Raw genomic sequence first — 14,252 nt, 5'->3', positions numbered from 1 at the left:
GTTTTCGGACCCAAAAAAGATTTGAATGATTACCTCTTAGAGTTTGTGACAAAATTGATGTCAGTTTTCCATGGATGGATAACATTTTGCCAAGCAGTTCTTCACTCATCACTTGCCCTTGATGTGGTTTTTCAGATCCACTGCATTTGGAGTGCAAGGCGTGGTCAACAGGGTAGCGTCCATTGTTTCTAATCTGGTCTTTGGGATCCTGATCCAGACACACTGCACTGTCAACATCCTCCTGGTGGCGGCTCTGCTGATATTCGGCGGACTCATGACATTCACACTGCCGAGAACCACAAAGATATCGCTGCAGTAGAGCAGACAGCACACTCAGTGAAAGCGGTCAGGGCACAAATCAGTATGTTTGCTGCTCAGAGATAGAGAGAGCTAATCAGCAACTGGTAACCAGCCAGTGTGCACATGTATAACCTGTCACTGGTTCCCGGTTGACTTGTCCTGCAAGAATAGATGCTTGGCCAGGTGTTTTTTTTTTGCTAAGGAACTTTGTGAATCTGGAACCAGGGTGTGTATGGTTTGGTTACCCCTGAAAGAGTCCAACAGGAGGGGTTATAGCAAAGTGAAAACAAATCTTCTGCTGACCAGCTCAAATGAACTGTGGTGCATGTTATACGTGTGCGTGCGCGTGTGGGACTGGTTCCGCAGTTTCGTTTTGTTCGAATAGCAGACGAATCGTTAGAATACGCAGGCCTTGTTGCAGTTTGTTGGAACCTTAAATGAGCACATTTAGCTTAATCAAGGATCGGAAGTTAGTTCTTCACAGCTGACTGGAAAGCTTAAAAGCACTCAGGTTCAAGTTTGCACAAATGGTGACAGGATCGCATAGTTCTTAAAGTCTTCCATGTTTTTAAATTGGTGATTAGAAGCCTTGTGTATATATTTTTGATATTCTAACAAAGGGCTTTGTCCAATGTTTCTGAAGGTATACATCAATACTGCTTGTTTTATAATAGTAGATGTTAACCGTTGTATTGCTGTAGCCTATTATATGCTCGTTGAAGGGTTTTCAATACCCAAGTTATAACCAGTGAATTGTGCACTTTGTGGACACGGAAAGGTTGCTGGGTGTGTTATTGCTGGGTGTGTTGCTGGGTGTGTTTTTTTTTTTACTGAGATGGCCACAAAAGACAGATTAAAGTTACATAAGCAACTCATGGAAGAGATTTTGTACGCGCTCCTTGAGGATGACAAAGTGCAGAACAAGTTGAGGTTTCACAACGTTTTGGCTTCCACACGGGTGATGACATGATGAAGTGAGGCCTGAGCCTACCAAAGCCACAGCCAACTTGTCTGAGGAGGTCCTGGGCACACCTGTTTGCTTTAAGTGCAAATCAGTGATTAAGGGGGTCAGTGTCCCGGAACCATTGCCCCTGGCAGTTTGTAGGCTCATAAGCACTGTGTTGCTTGTGCTGAAGCACTTGGGAACTGTTCAACTAGGGGAAATGTTCTGGCGCTGGAAAGCCCCCAATCTGCTGGTTCTTTTACAGAAAGGAGCACTTTGCATTTCATGGCCAAGTGCCAGCTTATAGTCTGTACTTCTACCAATGAATCTGACAGGCAGTATTGGCTCCAGATCTGTGAAAAGGGAGGCAATGCCTTGACAAATGAAAATGCTCCCAAGATATACTCCAAATTAGTTGTGTATTGTAGAAGATATAGCACTGTGTAAATAATATTTCTCTTATGTATTGCTTATATTAAGCTTGGCTGAATTCAAATTTTTTTATCCTAAGAAGGCCCCAACTTTTTTCAGGCCATCTCACAGTGTTTCTTTTGGGGGGAGGTTCCCTGAATTCGGCCGTCCAAAATACTGTCAGATTGATTACAAGACATTACTGGAAAAACTGAAGGCTCCATATAGAGAAAAAGTGCATTAAGACACTGTATGAGAAAAAGTTGGGGGGGGGTTAGATTCTGCCCACAAGCTCTTCCAGGGTTTATCATTGACATTCCTGTGTGTTTAATCTGTTGCATCAAGTCTGAAATCAAGATAATGATTCAAGCATCTCTAGAATTTGAAACCAAGAATATGGAGGTTGTGAAAGTATTGGCTGGTATGATACTTTTGTACTTATACTCATAAAAACTGGGACCTGTAGCCTTTTACCATGAATATTTCTATATATATATATATATATATATATATATATATGATGTATCAAATTGATTGTTAATCTTTAAAGAGATAGTACTATCTGTAGATAACATGAACTATTTTGCATCAATTTTATAATGATGTCTTGTATACTGACGCTAGTGATGTACTTTTATCTGTGTAGTGCAATTGTGAATGGCGGTTGACGGCAGTATATTTTTATAGGTGAAAATCTGTGGGGTAGTTTTTAAAGGGGGAGAAATTAACCTGGATGCTGGAGAAGTTGCAAATGTGGTTTGATTCAAGGCTTGGGGTCTGATCACTGATTACGGATGGAGCAAAAGATGAAGGCGAACTAGATTCTTTATCAATTTTAAAAGCGTTCAGTGATCTCTTTTTCCCCGTTCGCTCACAAAGTCAAGACATGTCAGGTATTGACAGATACCATGATACCTTCAGGTCACAAATGTGAATGCAAGTCAGAGATTATTGTTTTATTGTTGTATCTCTATTTTTTCTGTGACTGTTGTAGTTTGCTTGTTGTGTTATATACCCCCCCTCTGGCCATGTGTTTATCTGGTCAATATTTGCTTCAGAATCTCCTTAACCTTGAGATTGTGTGCACGGTGTGCGCTGCACCGCACAGCACAGAATGAAGTGGTTCAAAGTGGTGGTTCGGTAGACGGAAAAGGAGGACACGTAGAATGACGTGCATCATATGCATATGACGCTCAGAAAATGTACGGTACGCATTCTATGCGTCCTGAGCGTAAGATGCATATGACGCACGTCGTTCTGTGTGTCCTTTTCCTTCTACATGGTAGTTCACAGGCTGTAAAAAAAGCCATCTGATGGGGTTTTTACCAATAGGGAAAAGGTCAAAGTGACCGAGGTAATTATAGAAAAAGGCAGTTGTAAAAGTGTAAATAAAAATGAAATGACAAGATGGATTCCATAATGGAAGTGTAGATGCTGGTTGGGGTCAACAGCAACGCAACGGTTTTAAATGTGGGGGAGGGGGCAGCTCCAGCCATTTAACTGAAAAGAATGTAACTATGAAGTTGCAATGTACTTCCAACTGCTGGTAGTGGGGGAGGGGCAAAATAACTACCTTTTCAAAGGTGGGGGGGGGCATGGGCCCCCAGCCCCGTCACCAGTGGTCGGGATAGTAGTTGGTGGGGGCTTCCGAACAAGATCACTACCGAAATGCATTTGTAGAGGTGATTTGGGGCATGTGTACATGTATGTGCAATTTGAAAGGGAGTAAGGTGGAGACACATGTACCATAGATAGGTTATCAGACATTATATGACAAATCTGTCTTCCAATTTTGAAATGAGCAAAATGAGAAACCTGAAAAGCAACACTCCAAACTGATAATAAAGAAACCAGACTAACGAGGCGTGGTGTACTGTAGTGTCTGTTAATGAATTTATTGGCATTCCACATTCAGCTGAAGGAATAAGTAGGACAGACAGAAAAACAAAGGAGAAGGGGACACGCTACACCCACTGAGCACGCAACCATACACAAACCTAGAAGGGAAGAAACGTTCAAACAAAAAACAAAAATCGGTACAATACTCAACCCCACTTCATACGGAGGGTCATACTCTGTACACTATGTATAAAATTGGGAACTGCACAATCTACAAGGTAAACACCACTAGTTCATTTAAGGAGTTAAAAAAAAGGATGTTACAGTGAGTCAAGTGATTAGTTAACCTCAATGGGCGCTATGTACAAGAGAATTAGCTGTACAAAAAGAATTACCATTCTGGCGGCTTCCATAAACAGAAACAACACACAAAACTAAAGATATCCATATCTAAAATTAAATTTCTCAAAATCACATCAAAGTATTTTGTACAAGAACTGCCACATACTTCTTTTATATTAATATAACAGTAAAATATATCATTTTTTTGTAACTTTTTCGAGTCTTTTACATAAGTTGCAGTTATGATACCTGTTACTAAAAATAACAAGGTTGTGTTTTATTTGTTGCGATTGTCACTTTAATACATTTGCTTGTTAGATTTTTCTTCTATTAAAATAACGTAAAACATGCAGTTTTCAAAATGCAAAAAAGCTTACTCAGTACAAGTTTAGGATCATTTACTCGACTGCAAATTTCAGTTCAGGGAACTCATTTCAAAAGGAAAAAACAGACATTGCTGCCAGAACGATCTACTGTCCCTGTAACTTCCATTCAAATACCCTTTAAATATTTGCAAAACCAGTTCATGTTCTTGGGGCTGCAAATTTTCAGCAAAAAGTTGATTAGTAAAAACACGTCTGTCACATTCGTGTCCACAATATCTTCATACTCGCTCATGATTCTTAACAGTCAACTACGCCGCAATAAATACTCAAAACAGAATTGAATTATGTCACTAATACAATATTATATCTTGGGGAGGGGGCATTTTTGCAGCGCAAGTGCTGGTTGTGAATGGATATTTACAAGCTCTGACAGAAATCGGTGCTAAAACAAAACAAAAACCCTACTACTACAGCACCTTAAGAATTGGCAATAACTATTTTGGTATAGTCTACCTGGATGGAGGTAGAGAAATTTTAATTGACGCACTACCATGACTCATTACACCTCATACTATGGACTCGTTATTTATACAAAATAAACATGGGAAAACAAAACCAGTTTTCCACGCTATACATGTCTGTCCCGCTGTCCCTATTTTTGAAATCACAAGTGGAAATAATGCAACTATAGTGCCCCCAGCAAATACGGTACATTACTGAATTGTAAAATGTTTTAAATTTTATTCTGTAACCAAATTTTTAAAAATGCAACAGCTATTGTCGTCCCCTATCAGTAAATCTGCATATACTGTCACTGTACAGGTTCCACATCACATCTCTAGTAATATGAACATACCAGGAATATTTTTGGTGAGCTAAGTTAAGTTGTGGCTACTGCAAAGACATTTTTTTTTTCAGTTATGATACAACACTACTGGAGAAAACAGCATGACTTCTACAAACCCCCGACAAAGTAAATACACGTAAAGGTTTTTTGATTTAGCTATACAGGTTAAAAACCAGTCAAAGACAAAAAAGGGTATTTTCTCCTCAAAATATTGGCAGCTTTTGTAGTAACAAACGTCACAAAAGATGTCGAGATTATTACCAATATAACAAAAATACGCTCCCCGTTCAAGAGGTTGGAGCTGCAATAATCGTCAAAAAATTAACTTCCTTCATTTTCTTTCTTTTTTTTTCTCTTATTTTTTACCTAAAAATATAGTATTTACACTAAAAAAAAATTGAAACTGGGGAATGGTCATAAAACCGAGATGGCTGCATTATGCAGAAAATTCTCTCACCAAGGAGAGTATTGCATGCTTTAAATCTTCAGTCCAAACTTCATGCAGACATGTTTTAACGCTTTTCACCCTCCATCCGCACATCATGTGGTTTTTTTTCTGTTTCATTTTTGTCATTTTCCCCTACCCATTGTCCAACATATGGTAACAGTTCAGGGGTACAAAAAAAAGGAATAATTTTGGATCTTCCTCAATTACAGCATGCCAAAAGCTTCCTCAGACTTTTTTTTTACACACCGGACAATGATGAAAAATCAGGGTGCTTTACTTGACTCATGGTAGCTACACATTTCAAGCAGGATTTACAATCTTTCATAGGAATCGTTAAAATTTCGAAAGAATAAAAACTGGAGAGCTTGATCTCATGAATTTTTCTGATCTTTTGAGTTTTACGTAACGTGGTCTCACAAAGTAACCTACCAGAAAGCTCCTTGACACCAGCAGGCATTTCACAAACATCTGGACTGAATTTCTGTCAAAGAGATTTTGTTGAAATTTGAGTACAGATTCGTACAAATGTGCCTTGTGTCCCCTCTCTCTGTGAGTTGTGATTCGTCTCTCCGTCTCAGTCTTTTCCATTTCAGTTCATCCATTTCTTGCAGTTGGGAGCGCCGCACAAACAGGGGATCCTATTCTCGTCTTCAATGTCAAACTTGTAGTCGTAAGTCAGCTGTGGTAGAGAGAGGAAGAGATGAGAAAACACGTCAATAGTTGGGTTGCATTGGCTCCAGAGACCAAGGATAGGCACTTTGATCTGTCACTTCAGGCAGTGAACTGACGTGAAGCTTGACTCAACTACAGCCCAACAAGTCATACCTGACCTGCATCATGTTATGGAAATGCATTTTGTATCTGTCTCTAGCCTTGACAAGGGTATTTGGGGGGGATTTTTTTTCAATTTCTTTTCGGCAGATACATGAATTAAAAGTTTAGAGGAATAACTGTGGTAATTACAGTACAAGGCCTCAGAATGCAGCGCATGTGGAAATTGATTTCATTTATCTTTCCCCACATATTGACGGACAGTTTGGGAGTACACTGTACATGTATTAGTAACCTAAACAAAATGAAGGAAAAATCATTGCTTCTCTGGGCTGGGGGGAGGGGGACCTTCACAGACAGCGGAGGATTAACCACTCCCTGCCGGGCGACCCGTTTTCGATTGCTTTATATGCAGAGCCGGGGAGCCTGGAACTGGGACAAAAGAGTTGGGCCTTATAACAAAAGACCGTGCTCAGCACAAAAGACTGAGCTGCTGGGCATTACCGACATTTTTTCGCTCTCAATAGTGGAGATAATCCAGCCTTGTTTTGAAACAGTATACCACGGTTTGACGCATTTAGAGCGAGCGGATTACCACCGGGGACAAAAGTTCTCCACCACCGCAGCGATGAGCCACACAGCACCGCTGCACGCTAATCTGGCCCCTATTGAAAAGAGGTCAGCAGTGCACTGTGCCGGTTTCGGGAACAAAAGAATCTTACGTAACACGGCACAATCTGGGCTCTTTTTCCAAGGCTGCAGGCCTGGCTGAAATATTCAGGAGTCAATGAATTTTACCTGTCAGCTTTAGAATAGTGCCCAAAGAGTCCTTCATTTTGGTATAAACGGCCATTAAATGAAATGATGAATTTTTGAAGAATTTTGAAAATGGAAAATTTTGGAAAGAACCCGGCATCTTGTCTTGCTCAATAAAAATCCACTGAGCAGGAAGTGGTTAAGGCTGGTTCATGCTTCAGGAAAATGCAAAAGAGAAATGAATTTTGGCCTCGCCAAACATTTGCAGCAAAAATCACTCAGAGTTTGAATGTGTCGAACATATTTGATTTGACGTTGCAAACTTGCATTGGTGTTTGAACGAACCGACCCCAAGATTCTTTTTAACAGTTGACGGCCCTACCTCCTCCCCCTTGCTGAGACGGCGATTGGAGATGATGATGATCTTGAGCTCCTTGTCGAAGCTCACCACCTCAGCCACGCAGTTGGGGTTGCAGGAGTGGTTGATGTAGCGGGCCGGGTTGCCGCTCATGGTGGCATCCACCACTGTGTCGTTGTCAATGCGGAACATGTAGATGCCGTGGTTGCCCCGCTGGTAGACCCTCTCCAGCCGGTTGGCCACCTCATTGCGGATCAGTCGGCCGATGTACTCGATGACCATGGTATGCTTCTCAATGTCCCGGGTGGCAAAGAGACCCAGACCCTGTGGGGGGGGGGGAGGCACAGCGACATAATAGTAATAAGCAAATTTTGTCATTCCAGCCAGCATCCAAATCCTAATGCAGATTGAAGTCTGGAGCTAGGTCTAGATAGGTCTTTACCAGTTGTGAAATACACAGCGTTGTAGTCAAGACCAAACACAAGAAGGGTCATACTACCTGTCACAAGACCAGTCACGAGTAACGGCCTGGACAGTGACAAAGTCATACTTTTATTGCAGTTCAAGTGAATAGCTTGTGACTTGACTTATTAAAGGCTGGATGGCTTGTGACCTTGACTAAGGGGTCCTGACTACTACACTGACAGTGGCCATAGGCGCTGGAAACTTGTGCTCCAGACATGGCCTTGGTCCATTCAAGACAAATGGGGCCCTGAACCACAACATATTTGAAGAGCAGCACTTCTAACACCAGAATGACCCATAAAGAGGAGAGCCTGTTGAACAGAGTTGGTCTGGTTTAGCACTGACTCTCCAAGAGCATTTCAAGAGACGTTAAGTGGTGCCCAGCCACTTTAAATGGGGGATGCCAAAAAATCAACTAACGATGAATCACAACATGATCAATGTGAAGTAACACGAGAAAATCTGGCAAGATAAGCATTAAAAAGCTTTACCTGAATGTTAGAGCGCGCCAGGTACACGTTGGTCTTCCATTCCGTCTTGAGTCGTCGGTACTGGGATGACTTGGAGTGGAAGAACTGCTTGTTGTACGGTGACACAAATTCCCCACTCAATGTGGTCTGGAAGGCCCGCGACGTGGTGTTACTGGTCAGCGTGTGAGGTCTGTTAACAGATGGGGTGGCGGGAGATATTATTTTCAACTTGAGAATTTTTGGATTTTTGCAAAAAAAAAAAAATAAATTCCATGGAACGTTGAACCCAGCGCCTGCCAGCGGTTCATTTGGTGAGTTAAAAAAAGAAAGCTGTATGCTCTCTGGGTATGCCTACTATTTCTCAGATCTATTCTGCTCTTAACATTGCAATGACTGTGGTCAGTGGCAAGAATAGTTTCTTTGGTAACTGTCAAGTGCTCCCCGTCAGACGTTGACAGACCAGCACACTACACATGACTAAAACACGCCAACACACGAGGGTGATACTCCAGAGGTGCAACACTAACGCCCAAGGCTATGCGCAGGTGGCATGTGTCTCTTCAACCAGTGGAATGATACATATTGCCACCATGTCTCATGTGATCACTTCTCCTCAAGACGGTTATAAAGCTCAGAGTGCAGGTGTGGGCACCTGCAGTTCCAGACTCTGTCTACTTCCCTTTTTCAACCTATTCAACCACTTCATGCCGGGCATTTTTCAATGTTGATGATGCTGGGCCGGCATAATTATCATTTTTTTCCGTTTTTCAAAATCCTTCAAAAATTCATCATTTCATTTAACGGACGTTTATAGCCGCACGGAGTTATCTTTAGGCATTAGTTGACCTTCATTGATGCCAGAGTATTTCAGCCAGGCCTGCAGCCTTGTAAAAAGAGCCCAGATTGTGCGGTGTTATGTAACTTTCTTTTGTTCACGAACCTGGCTCGGTGCACTGCTGACCTCTTTTCAATAGGGGCCAGATTAGCGTGCAGCGGTGCTGTGTGGCTCATCGCTGCGGTGATGGAGCGCTTTTGTCCCCTGTGGTAATCCGCTCGCTATAAATGCCCCAAACCCTGGTATACGGTTTCAAAACAAGGCTGGATTATCTCCACTTTTGAGAGTGAAAAATGTCGATAATGCCCAGCAGCCTGGTCTTTTGTTCAGAGTACGGTCTTTTGTTACAGGGCCCTGTTTCCTTTGTCCGAGTTCGCAGACCCCGGCCACGCATATAAAGTATACGTCTCCGATTCCGGAGTCTCCGGCAGGAAGTGGTTAAAATACACTTTGGAAATCTTAATACGTCAAAGTCGGAGGAGAAAATTCTTCAATCCTCCATTGCACAGGAAACTGGAAGTAACAACTGGCGATTTGTGGTTTCACTTTCTCACCTCTTAAGACGTGTTCTCATCTTGGGCTCGGTCCTGGCACAACCTGTTGGATTGATGGCCAAGGGGAGCTCGATGTAGGGTGATCGGCCAAACCGGAAGCTGTAGCTTTGGATCAGCTCAACACCAGGCAGCTGCAAGCAAGGGGGGAGGGAGGTGGAAAGAAGCTCTGTTACTTTCATTCAGTGCGTTCAGTTCCCTTCAAAGAGCAAACAGCTTGCGAATGTATAGAGCAGAAAAGAAACGAACAATGGTTTCCGATTAACTCTAAATATCATAGCATCAAAAAATGTGCATTTGTACAATTTAACTTATGAAAACAATTTTCAGTTCTCAGAAAACTTTATTTTGCCCAGAACAGACTAGCATAGTAAGATAAATTCTGGAAATTGTCATTGTTTTTGCTCCAACTGTTCAACTGGCCAAAGACCAGCCCAGAACAGATCACCTTACAGACTCGCCCACCTTCCACTGAATCCACTGTAACTTACCGACTCAATGACTCGCTGGATGGCTGGTTCGGTTAGGCCATACAGCTCCTCACCCGTCAGGAACATGGGGAAGAGTTTCAGCATGTCGGCGTCTCGTCGCAGCTTGGCGATGGGCTCCAGAACTTTGCTCCAGACGGCTGTCGAAGGACACAGGCAGAACCAAAAAGCTGCTTCATAAATGTTGTTCTTTCGATTGACACCGAAATGTCTCAAATCTCAGACTTGGGAGCTGTATTTTTTCACTTGTCATAGGTCAGGTCAGAGTTTTCAAATTCAGAAATGTAGTTTTGTTGGTGATAACTCTTGCATGGACAGTTATTTCAGACTTTTTATTTTTTCAAGTCCTACGTATGCTGTCAAACTACTAAAAAAGAGAGAAACTTCATGGATTAAATGACAGAAAAACAATATTCCATTTGAGACTGGCCAACCTTTTGGCGAGCAGTCTTGCAGAACGATGTCCTCGTGTCCTTGCTCCACAACACGGATGATGAACAGCGGCTTGCCTCCGTTGTCATGGATACTACAGGTGTAGCTGCAGCGTTTGTTGGTGAATCGCATGCTCCAGTAAAGCCTCGTGGTTTCAAAGCCGACCTGTGAATGACAGCCCCATTACTATTCACTGCTACCGCTGCTTCCTTTTTTGTACCCTGCTTAAAAGGTTCATGTGATGTATTTTTTCTTAAAGGCACTTTTCGCCCTTGTTTATTTTCTTCTCCGGTGTATGAAACCTGTTTGAACACAAAATGTTCTACGAAAGATTGGCTCATTGCCATGTACTTAATACACAATATATACAACAACAAATCATCACGGAAAAGAAAATTTGGGACAGCAAAATATCAATACTTCCAATGGGGCTTTGTGCACAATGCAATGTAACAATGACGTTTTCTTCCTTGGATTTCATTACAGTTTTGCTCGTGAATATGAAAATTTGCATTTGCATAAAAACTAAAAGAGTTCCAAAATCTGTTTGAAAATGCGTAACAAAATGTGAAACTATCAAGGAGCACTTTCAAGGGTTGCAGTACAGCAATGGCAGTGCACGGATCCCTCCCACAGGCAAACGTAAGTTCTTCCCCCCCCCGGTACACATCTCAAGGAGGAGTAGGAGCTACTTACTGGGTGGATGGCATTCTCTGAGTGGAAGGCCTGCATCTGATGGGGCAAGAGTTGGCCCAGCGAGTGGAAGACCAGACTACCCACGCGGAACGTGTGCTTGCGATCCAGCTGCTGCATGATGCTGTCAAGAAGGAGAACAGGAAACGGGTACAGTGACAGATACACCACCAGCTTGGATAATGAAAATCAATCTGTGGAAGAATGGGCTTGTGATTTCAGCAGTGCTCAAACCACACGGCAGCAGCCAGGATTAAACTGGGTGTCTATGGCAGGAGGGTATAGCCGATAGCTCACGCCTTGCAACAGGCACGTACATTGTTTCAAGCCACGGCCACAGCTTGGGGACTGGGCTGCCCTCCAAAACACAGTGAGTATGCTGGTGCTGGCACACCCTCCTCCAATCCTCTGTCAATGACGGCAAGTACGGGCCTGTGTGGTATCATGCCACGGAACCATATAGACAACTCTCCAAGCTACTTTGCACTGTTTGTGGTCTTTCAATCTTCTGCCAGCTTACCTAGCCACTTGCTTGTTCTCATCTCTACTGATGTAGACTCTCCTGTAGACAATGTGAGAGCGCTGCAGGGCGCTGTCAGATGCCTTGGACGGGGCGTGAAGAGGACATAGCATCGTCTACAGCAAAGAAATTACCACAAAGAACTGCCAACAGAACCACGGAACAAGTAATGATGCTTTTTCATTTGTACTGCAGTCCTCAAAGTAACCTAAATGGGCTGCAAGTTGAAATAGCAACTTTGGAGTTAGAGGCTAATAAATATCTTGTACATTGTGAACTGACTGGAGCCAACAACATTTCTCACCCACACAATATCCAATCTCATCATGATTCCAAAACCTGAGTGATGCATCACGGCCAAACGAAAAAACACAAGTTTGTTCTGTCTTATGCAAACTAAAATAAAAATCACAGTAAGCACGGCCATGAGACTCATTTTGTGGAATCATATCAAATACTGCCAATTGTATATCGGCACTGATAAGACATGGCCCGTTTACACTGGCTCTTTATGAGTGATATGAGGACTTCTCTCTGAGGCTTAGCTACCTTGTCCTTGAAGAACATGCAGTGGTCGTGGATGGCGCAGCCAAAGTGGTAGACGTTGGAGCAGCGGAACTTGTGGCAGCAGACGGTGGCGCCAAACTTACTGCAGTAGCAGCAGCTCACCCCTTTGGCCCGCCGGATGGCCATGTCCACATTGATGAGGGCGCCGTTCACCGTTTCGTACACCTCTGAGGACCAGAGGGCGCAGTTCAGGTGCACCCAGGTATCCACGTCCACATTTAGCAGCCTGGGATTGCAAAAAAAACCACAAACGGAATGACAGGTGAATCAAACTTTGCTTTCAGTGAACTGTTATTAATAACAAAGGCCAGTTTATGGTCACTCAAGCGACTGGACGCCGAAGGACACTGGCAGCATTGCTACAGAGTTTAACTGATTGAACTTTGACACAGCCGCTGACCTATGTTATTATGACAGGGCTGTTGTGCATGCGACTGTCACAAATGCCGAGTGTCTTCTTCATCTTTTCATTCACTATGAGAAAAAGGATTGTTGATCATTTTTCAAAGTACCAATTTTTCAGAAAAAGATTGGACTGTTAGGATGCACTTCACTTCTAATATTGTGAGTGGAGTGTGTTCATTAAGCTCAAAGTCAATCACTGCGCAAAGTTGATTGAATTAAAGAAATGCAAGGAAGATTGCTTATTCATGGTCAAGGCTTCCTCGTCGATCGCTGTTCAAAGTTGGTCGAAAAAAATTGCAAGGAATAAAATTGCTTATTTGGTCATAGTTTCCCAAGGATGATGACAGGTTTGGTCATGGTTTCCCAAGGATGATGGTAGGCTGCAAGAGAAAAGATTCTCCCTACCTTGCTGGTCCATCGGTCTCCCCGTCTCCTTGCCCACCACACAGAAGGCAGGCCCGCGAGTCTCTGTACTTGCTGTCTGGTCGGAGGGAGGTGCCCAATCGTTTCATCAGCTGGCAAAATACATGAAGGGTAAAAACAATTCAGCGGAGCCCCTTTTCACATTAAAGAAGCCAACAAGAGTAAGAAGGAAGAATGGCCTTTAGAAACTGGCGTAATAGCATGAAGTTGATCATTCCCGACAACTGACATTGGGAATTTGTGAATTTTCAGACAGTCCCTTATTTGGGGGGTGGCCATTCCTAGTCATGAACACACAAGGCAAAAAAAAAAACCTTCCCAATTCTCATTTATTTATGGGAAGTTCATCCCATCATTGCGGGAATGTGCTCGATTGCGTTATAATACCTCATCTATGTCCTGTTCACTGGGTGGCCGGTATTTCTTGTGGGTTACTATGGAAACAGTCCACTTCTTCCAACGGAGGTTCTTCCATTTTTTAGGAGCTGGTGGCTGTTGGAAAAAATCAAAACCAGAGAGCAACAGATTCAGTGACAGGAAAGTCAACATTACTGGAGGAAAAAGAACAGGAAGCCAGGAGTTTGTGTGACTCTAATTTTCCAGTGTACTAGGAAATTTTAAATGAGACATCACTTCATACCAATGTTTCAAATGACAGGGATCGCACTCAACCATGGTAACCACAGTAAGTGCTGTGGTTGTCCTCCTGAAAATGTGGATATGTCAACGGCCAATAAATTGCCATAGCTGCCAAAACCCATTTGCCTTTCTGCGCTCTTGATGCAAGTGGCAAAATAAATCCATTCTAGATGTCGTGTAGGTTGATTATGCATGTGTACGTGAAGGAGCCATGTCTATTACCAAATAGTTTTCTTTTTGCTACATTTTTCAATGTTCAATGAAAGTGAGAAGAAAATCTGGGCACCAATGGGGATGGTGGAGTACCAGCGATGGCTTGCATTGTGTTGTCAGATCAAAAAGACACTAATAAAGTACATCAGCACCACAAATGACTACCTGCTGAGGTTTCATAGCAAATGAAACAGAACATTATGTTGAAAC

The 14,252-nt window shown here is 42.7% G+C and overlaps 2 protein-coding genes across 13 annotated transcripts in view; one reads left to right on the top strand and one right to left on the bottom strand.

Moving 5' to 3' along the window:
- The window catches only part of LOC110988547 (synaptic vesicle glycoprotein 2C-like), a 28,640-nt gene extending 25,124 nt beyond the window's left edge, over positions 1–3,516 (top strand). For all 9 annotated transcript variants that reach the window (XM_022252191.2, XM_087139558.1, XM_022252188.2 and 6 more), the window contains one exon: positions 136–3,516. In XM_022252191.2, coding sequence (XP_022107883.1) covers positions 136–319 — 184 coding nt within the window. In that variant the 3' untranslated portion in view covers positions 320–3,516. The remainder of the gene's footprint in view (positions 1–135) is intronic.
- A 9-nt stretch (positions 3,517–3,525) lies between these two features.
- The window catches only part of LOC110988546 (histone-lysine N-methyltransferase 2C-like), a 56,287-nt gene continuing 45,560 nt past the window's right edge, over positions 3,526–14,252 (bottom strand). For all 4 annotated transcript variants that reach the window (XM_022252185.2, XM_087139557.1, XM_022252183.2 and 1 more), the window contains 11 exons: positions 13,578–13,682; positions 13,173–13,282; positions 12,345–12,588; positions 11,796–11,911; positions 11,279–11,399; positions 10,585–10,747; positions 10,154–10,290; positions 9,666–9,796; positions 8,298–8,466; positions 7,366–7,665; positions 3,526–6,135 (listed from right to left, as the gene is read on the bottom strand). In XM_022252185.2, coding sequence (XP_022107877.2) covers positions 6,046–6,135; positions 7,366–7,665; positions 8,298–8,466; positions 9,666–9,796; positions 10,154–10,290; positions 10,585–10,747; positions 11,279–11,399; positions 11,796–11,911; positions 12,345–12,588; positions 13,173–13,282; positions 13,578–13,682 — 1,686 coding nt within the window. In that variant the 3' untranslated portion in view covers positions 3,526–6,045. The remainder of the gene's footprint in view (positions 6,136–7,365; positions 7,666–8,297; positions 8,467–9,665; positions 9,797–10,153; positions 10,291–10,584; positions 10,748–11,278; positions 11,400–11,795; positions 11,912–12,344; positions 12,589–13,172; positions 13,283–13,577; positions 13,683–14,252) is intronic.

The sequence above is a fragment of the Acanthaster planci genome, linkage group LG08 (assembly GCF_054643075.1).
Source record: "Acanthaster planci isolate LZ-2023a linkage group LG08, COTS_SCS, whole genome shotgun sequence".
Lineage (NCBI taxonomy): Eukaryota > Metazoa > Echinodermata > Asteroidea > Valvatida > Acanthasteridae > Acanthaster > Acanthaster planci.
This window is presented reverse-complemented; position numbering and strand designations above follow the sequence as displayed.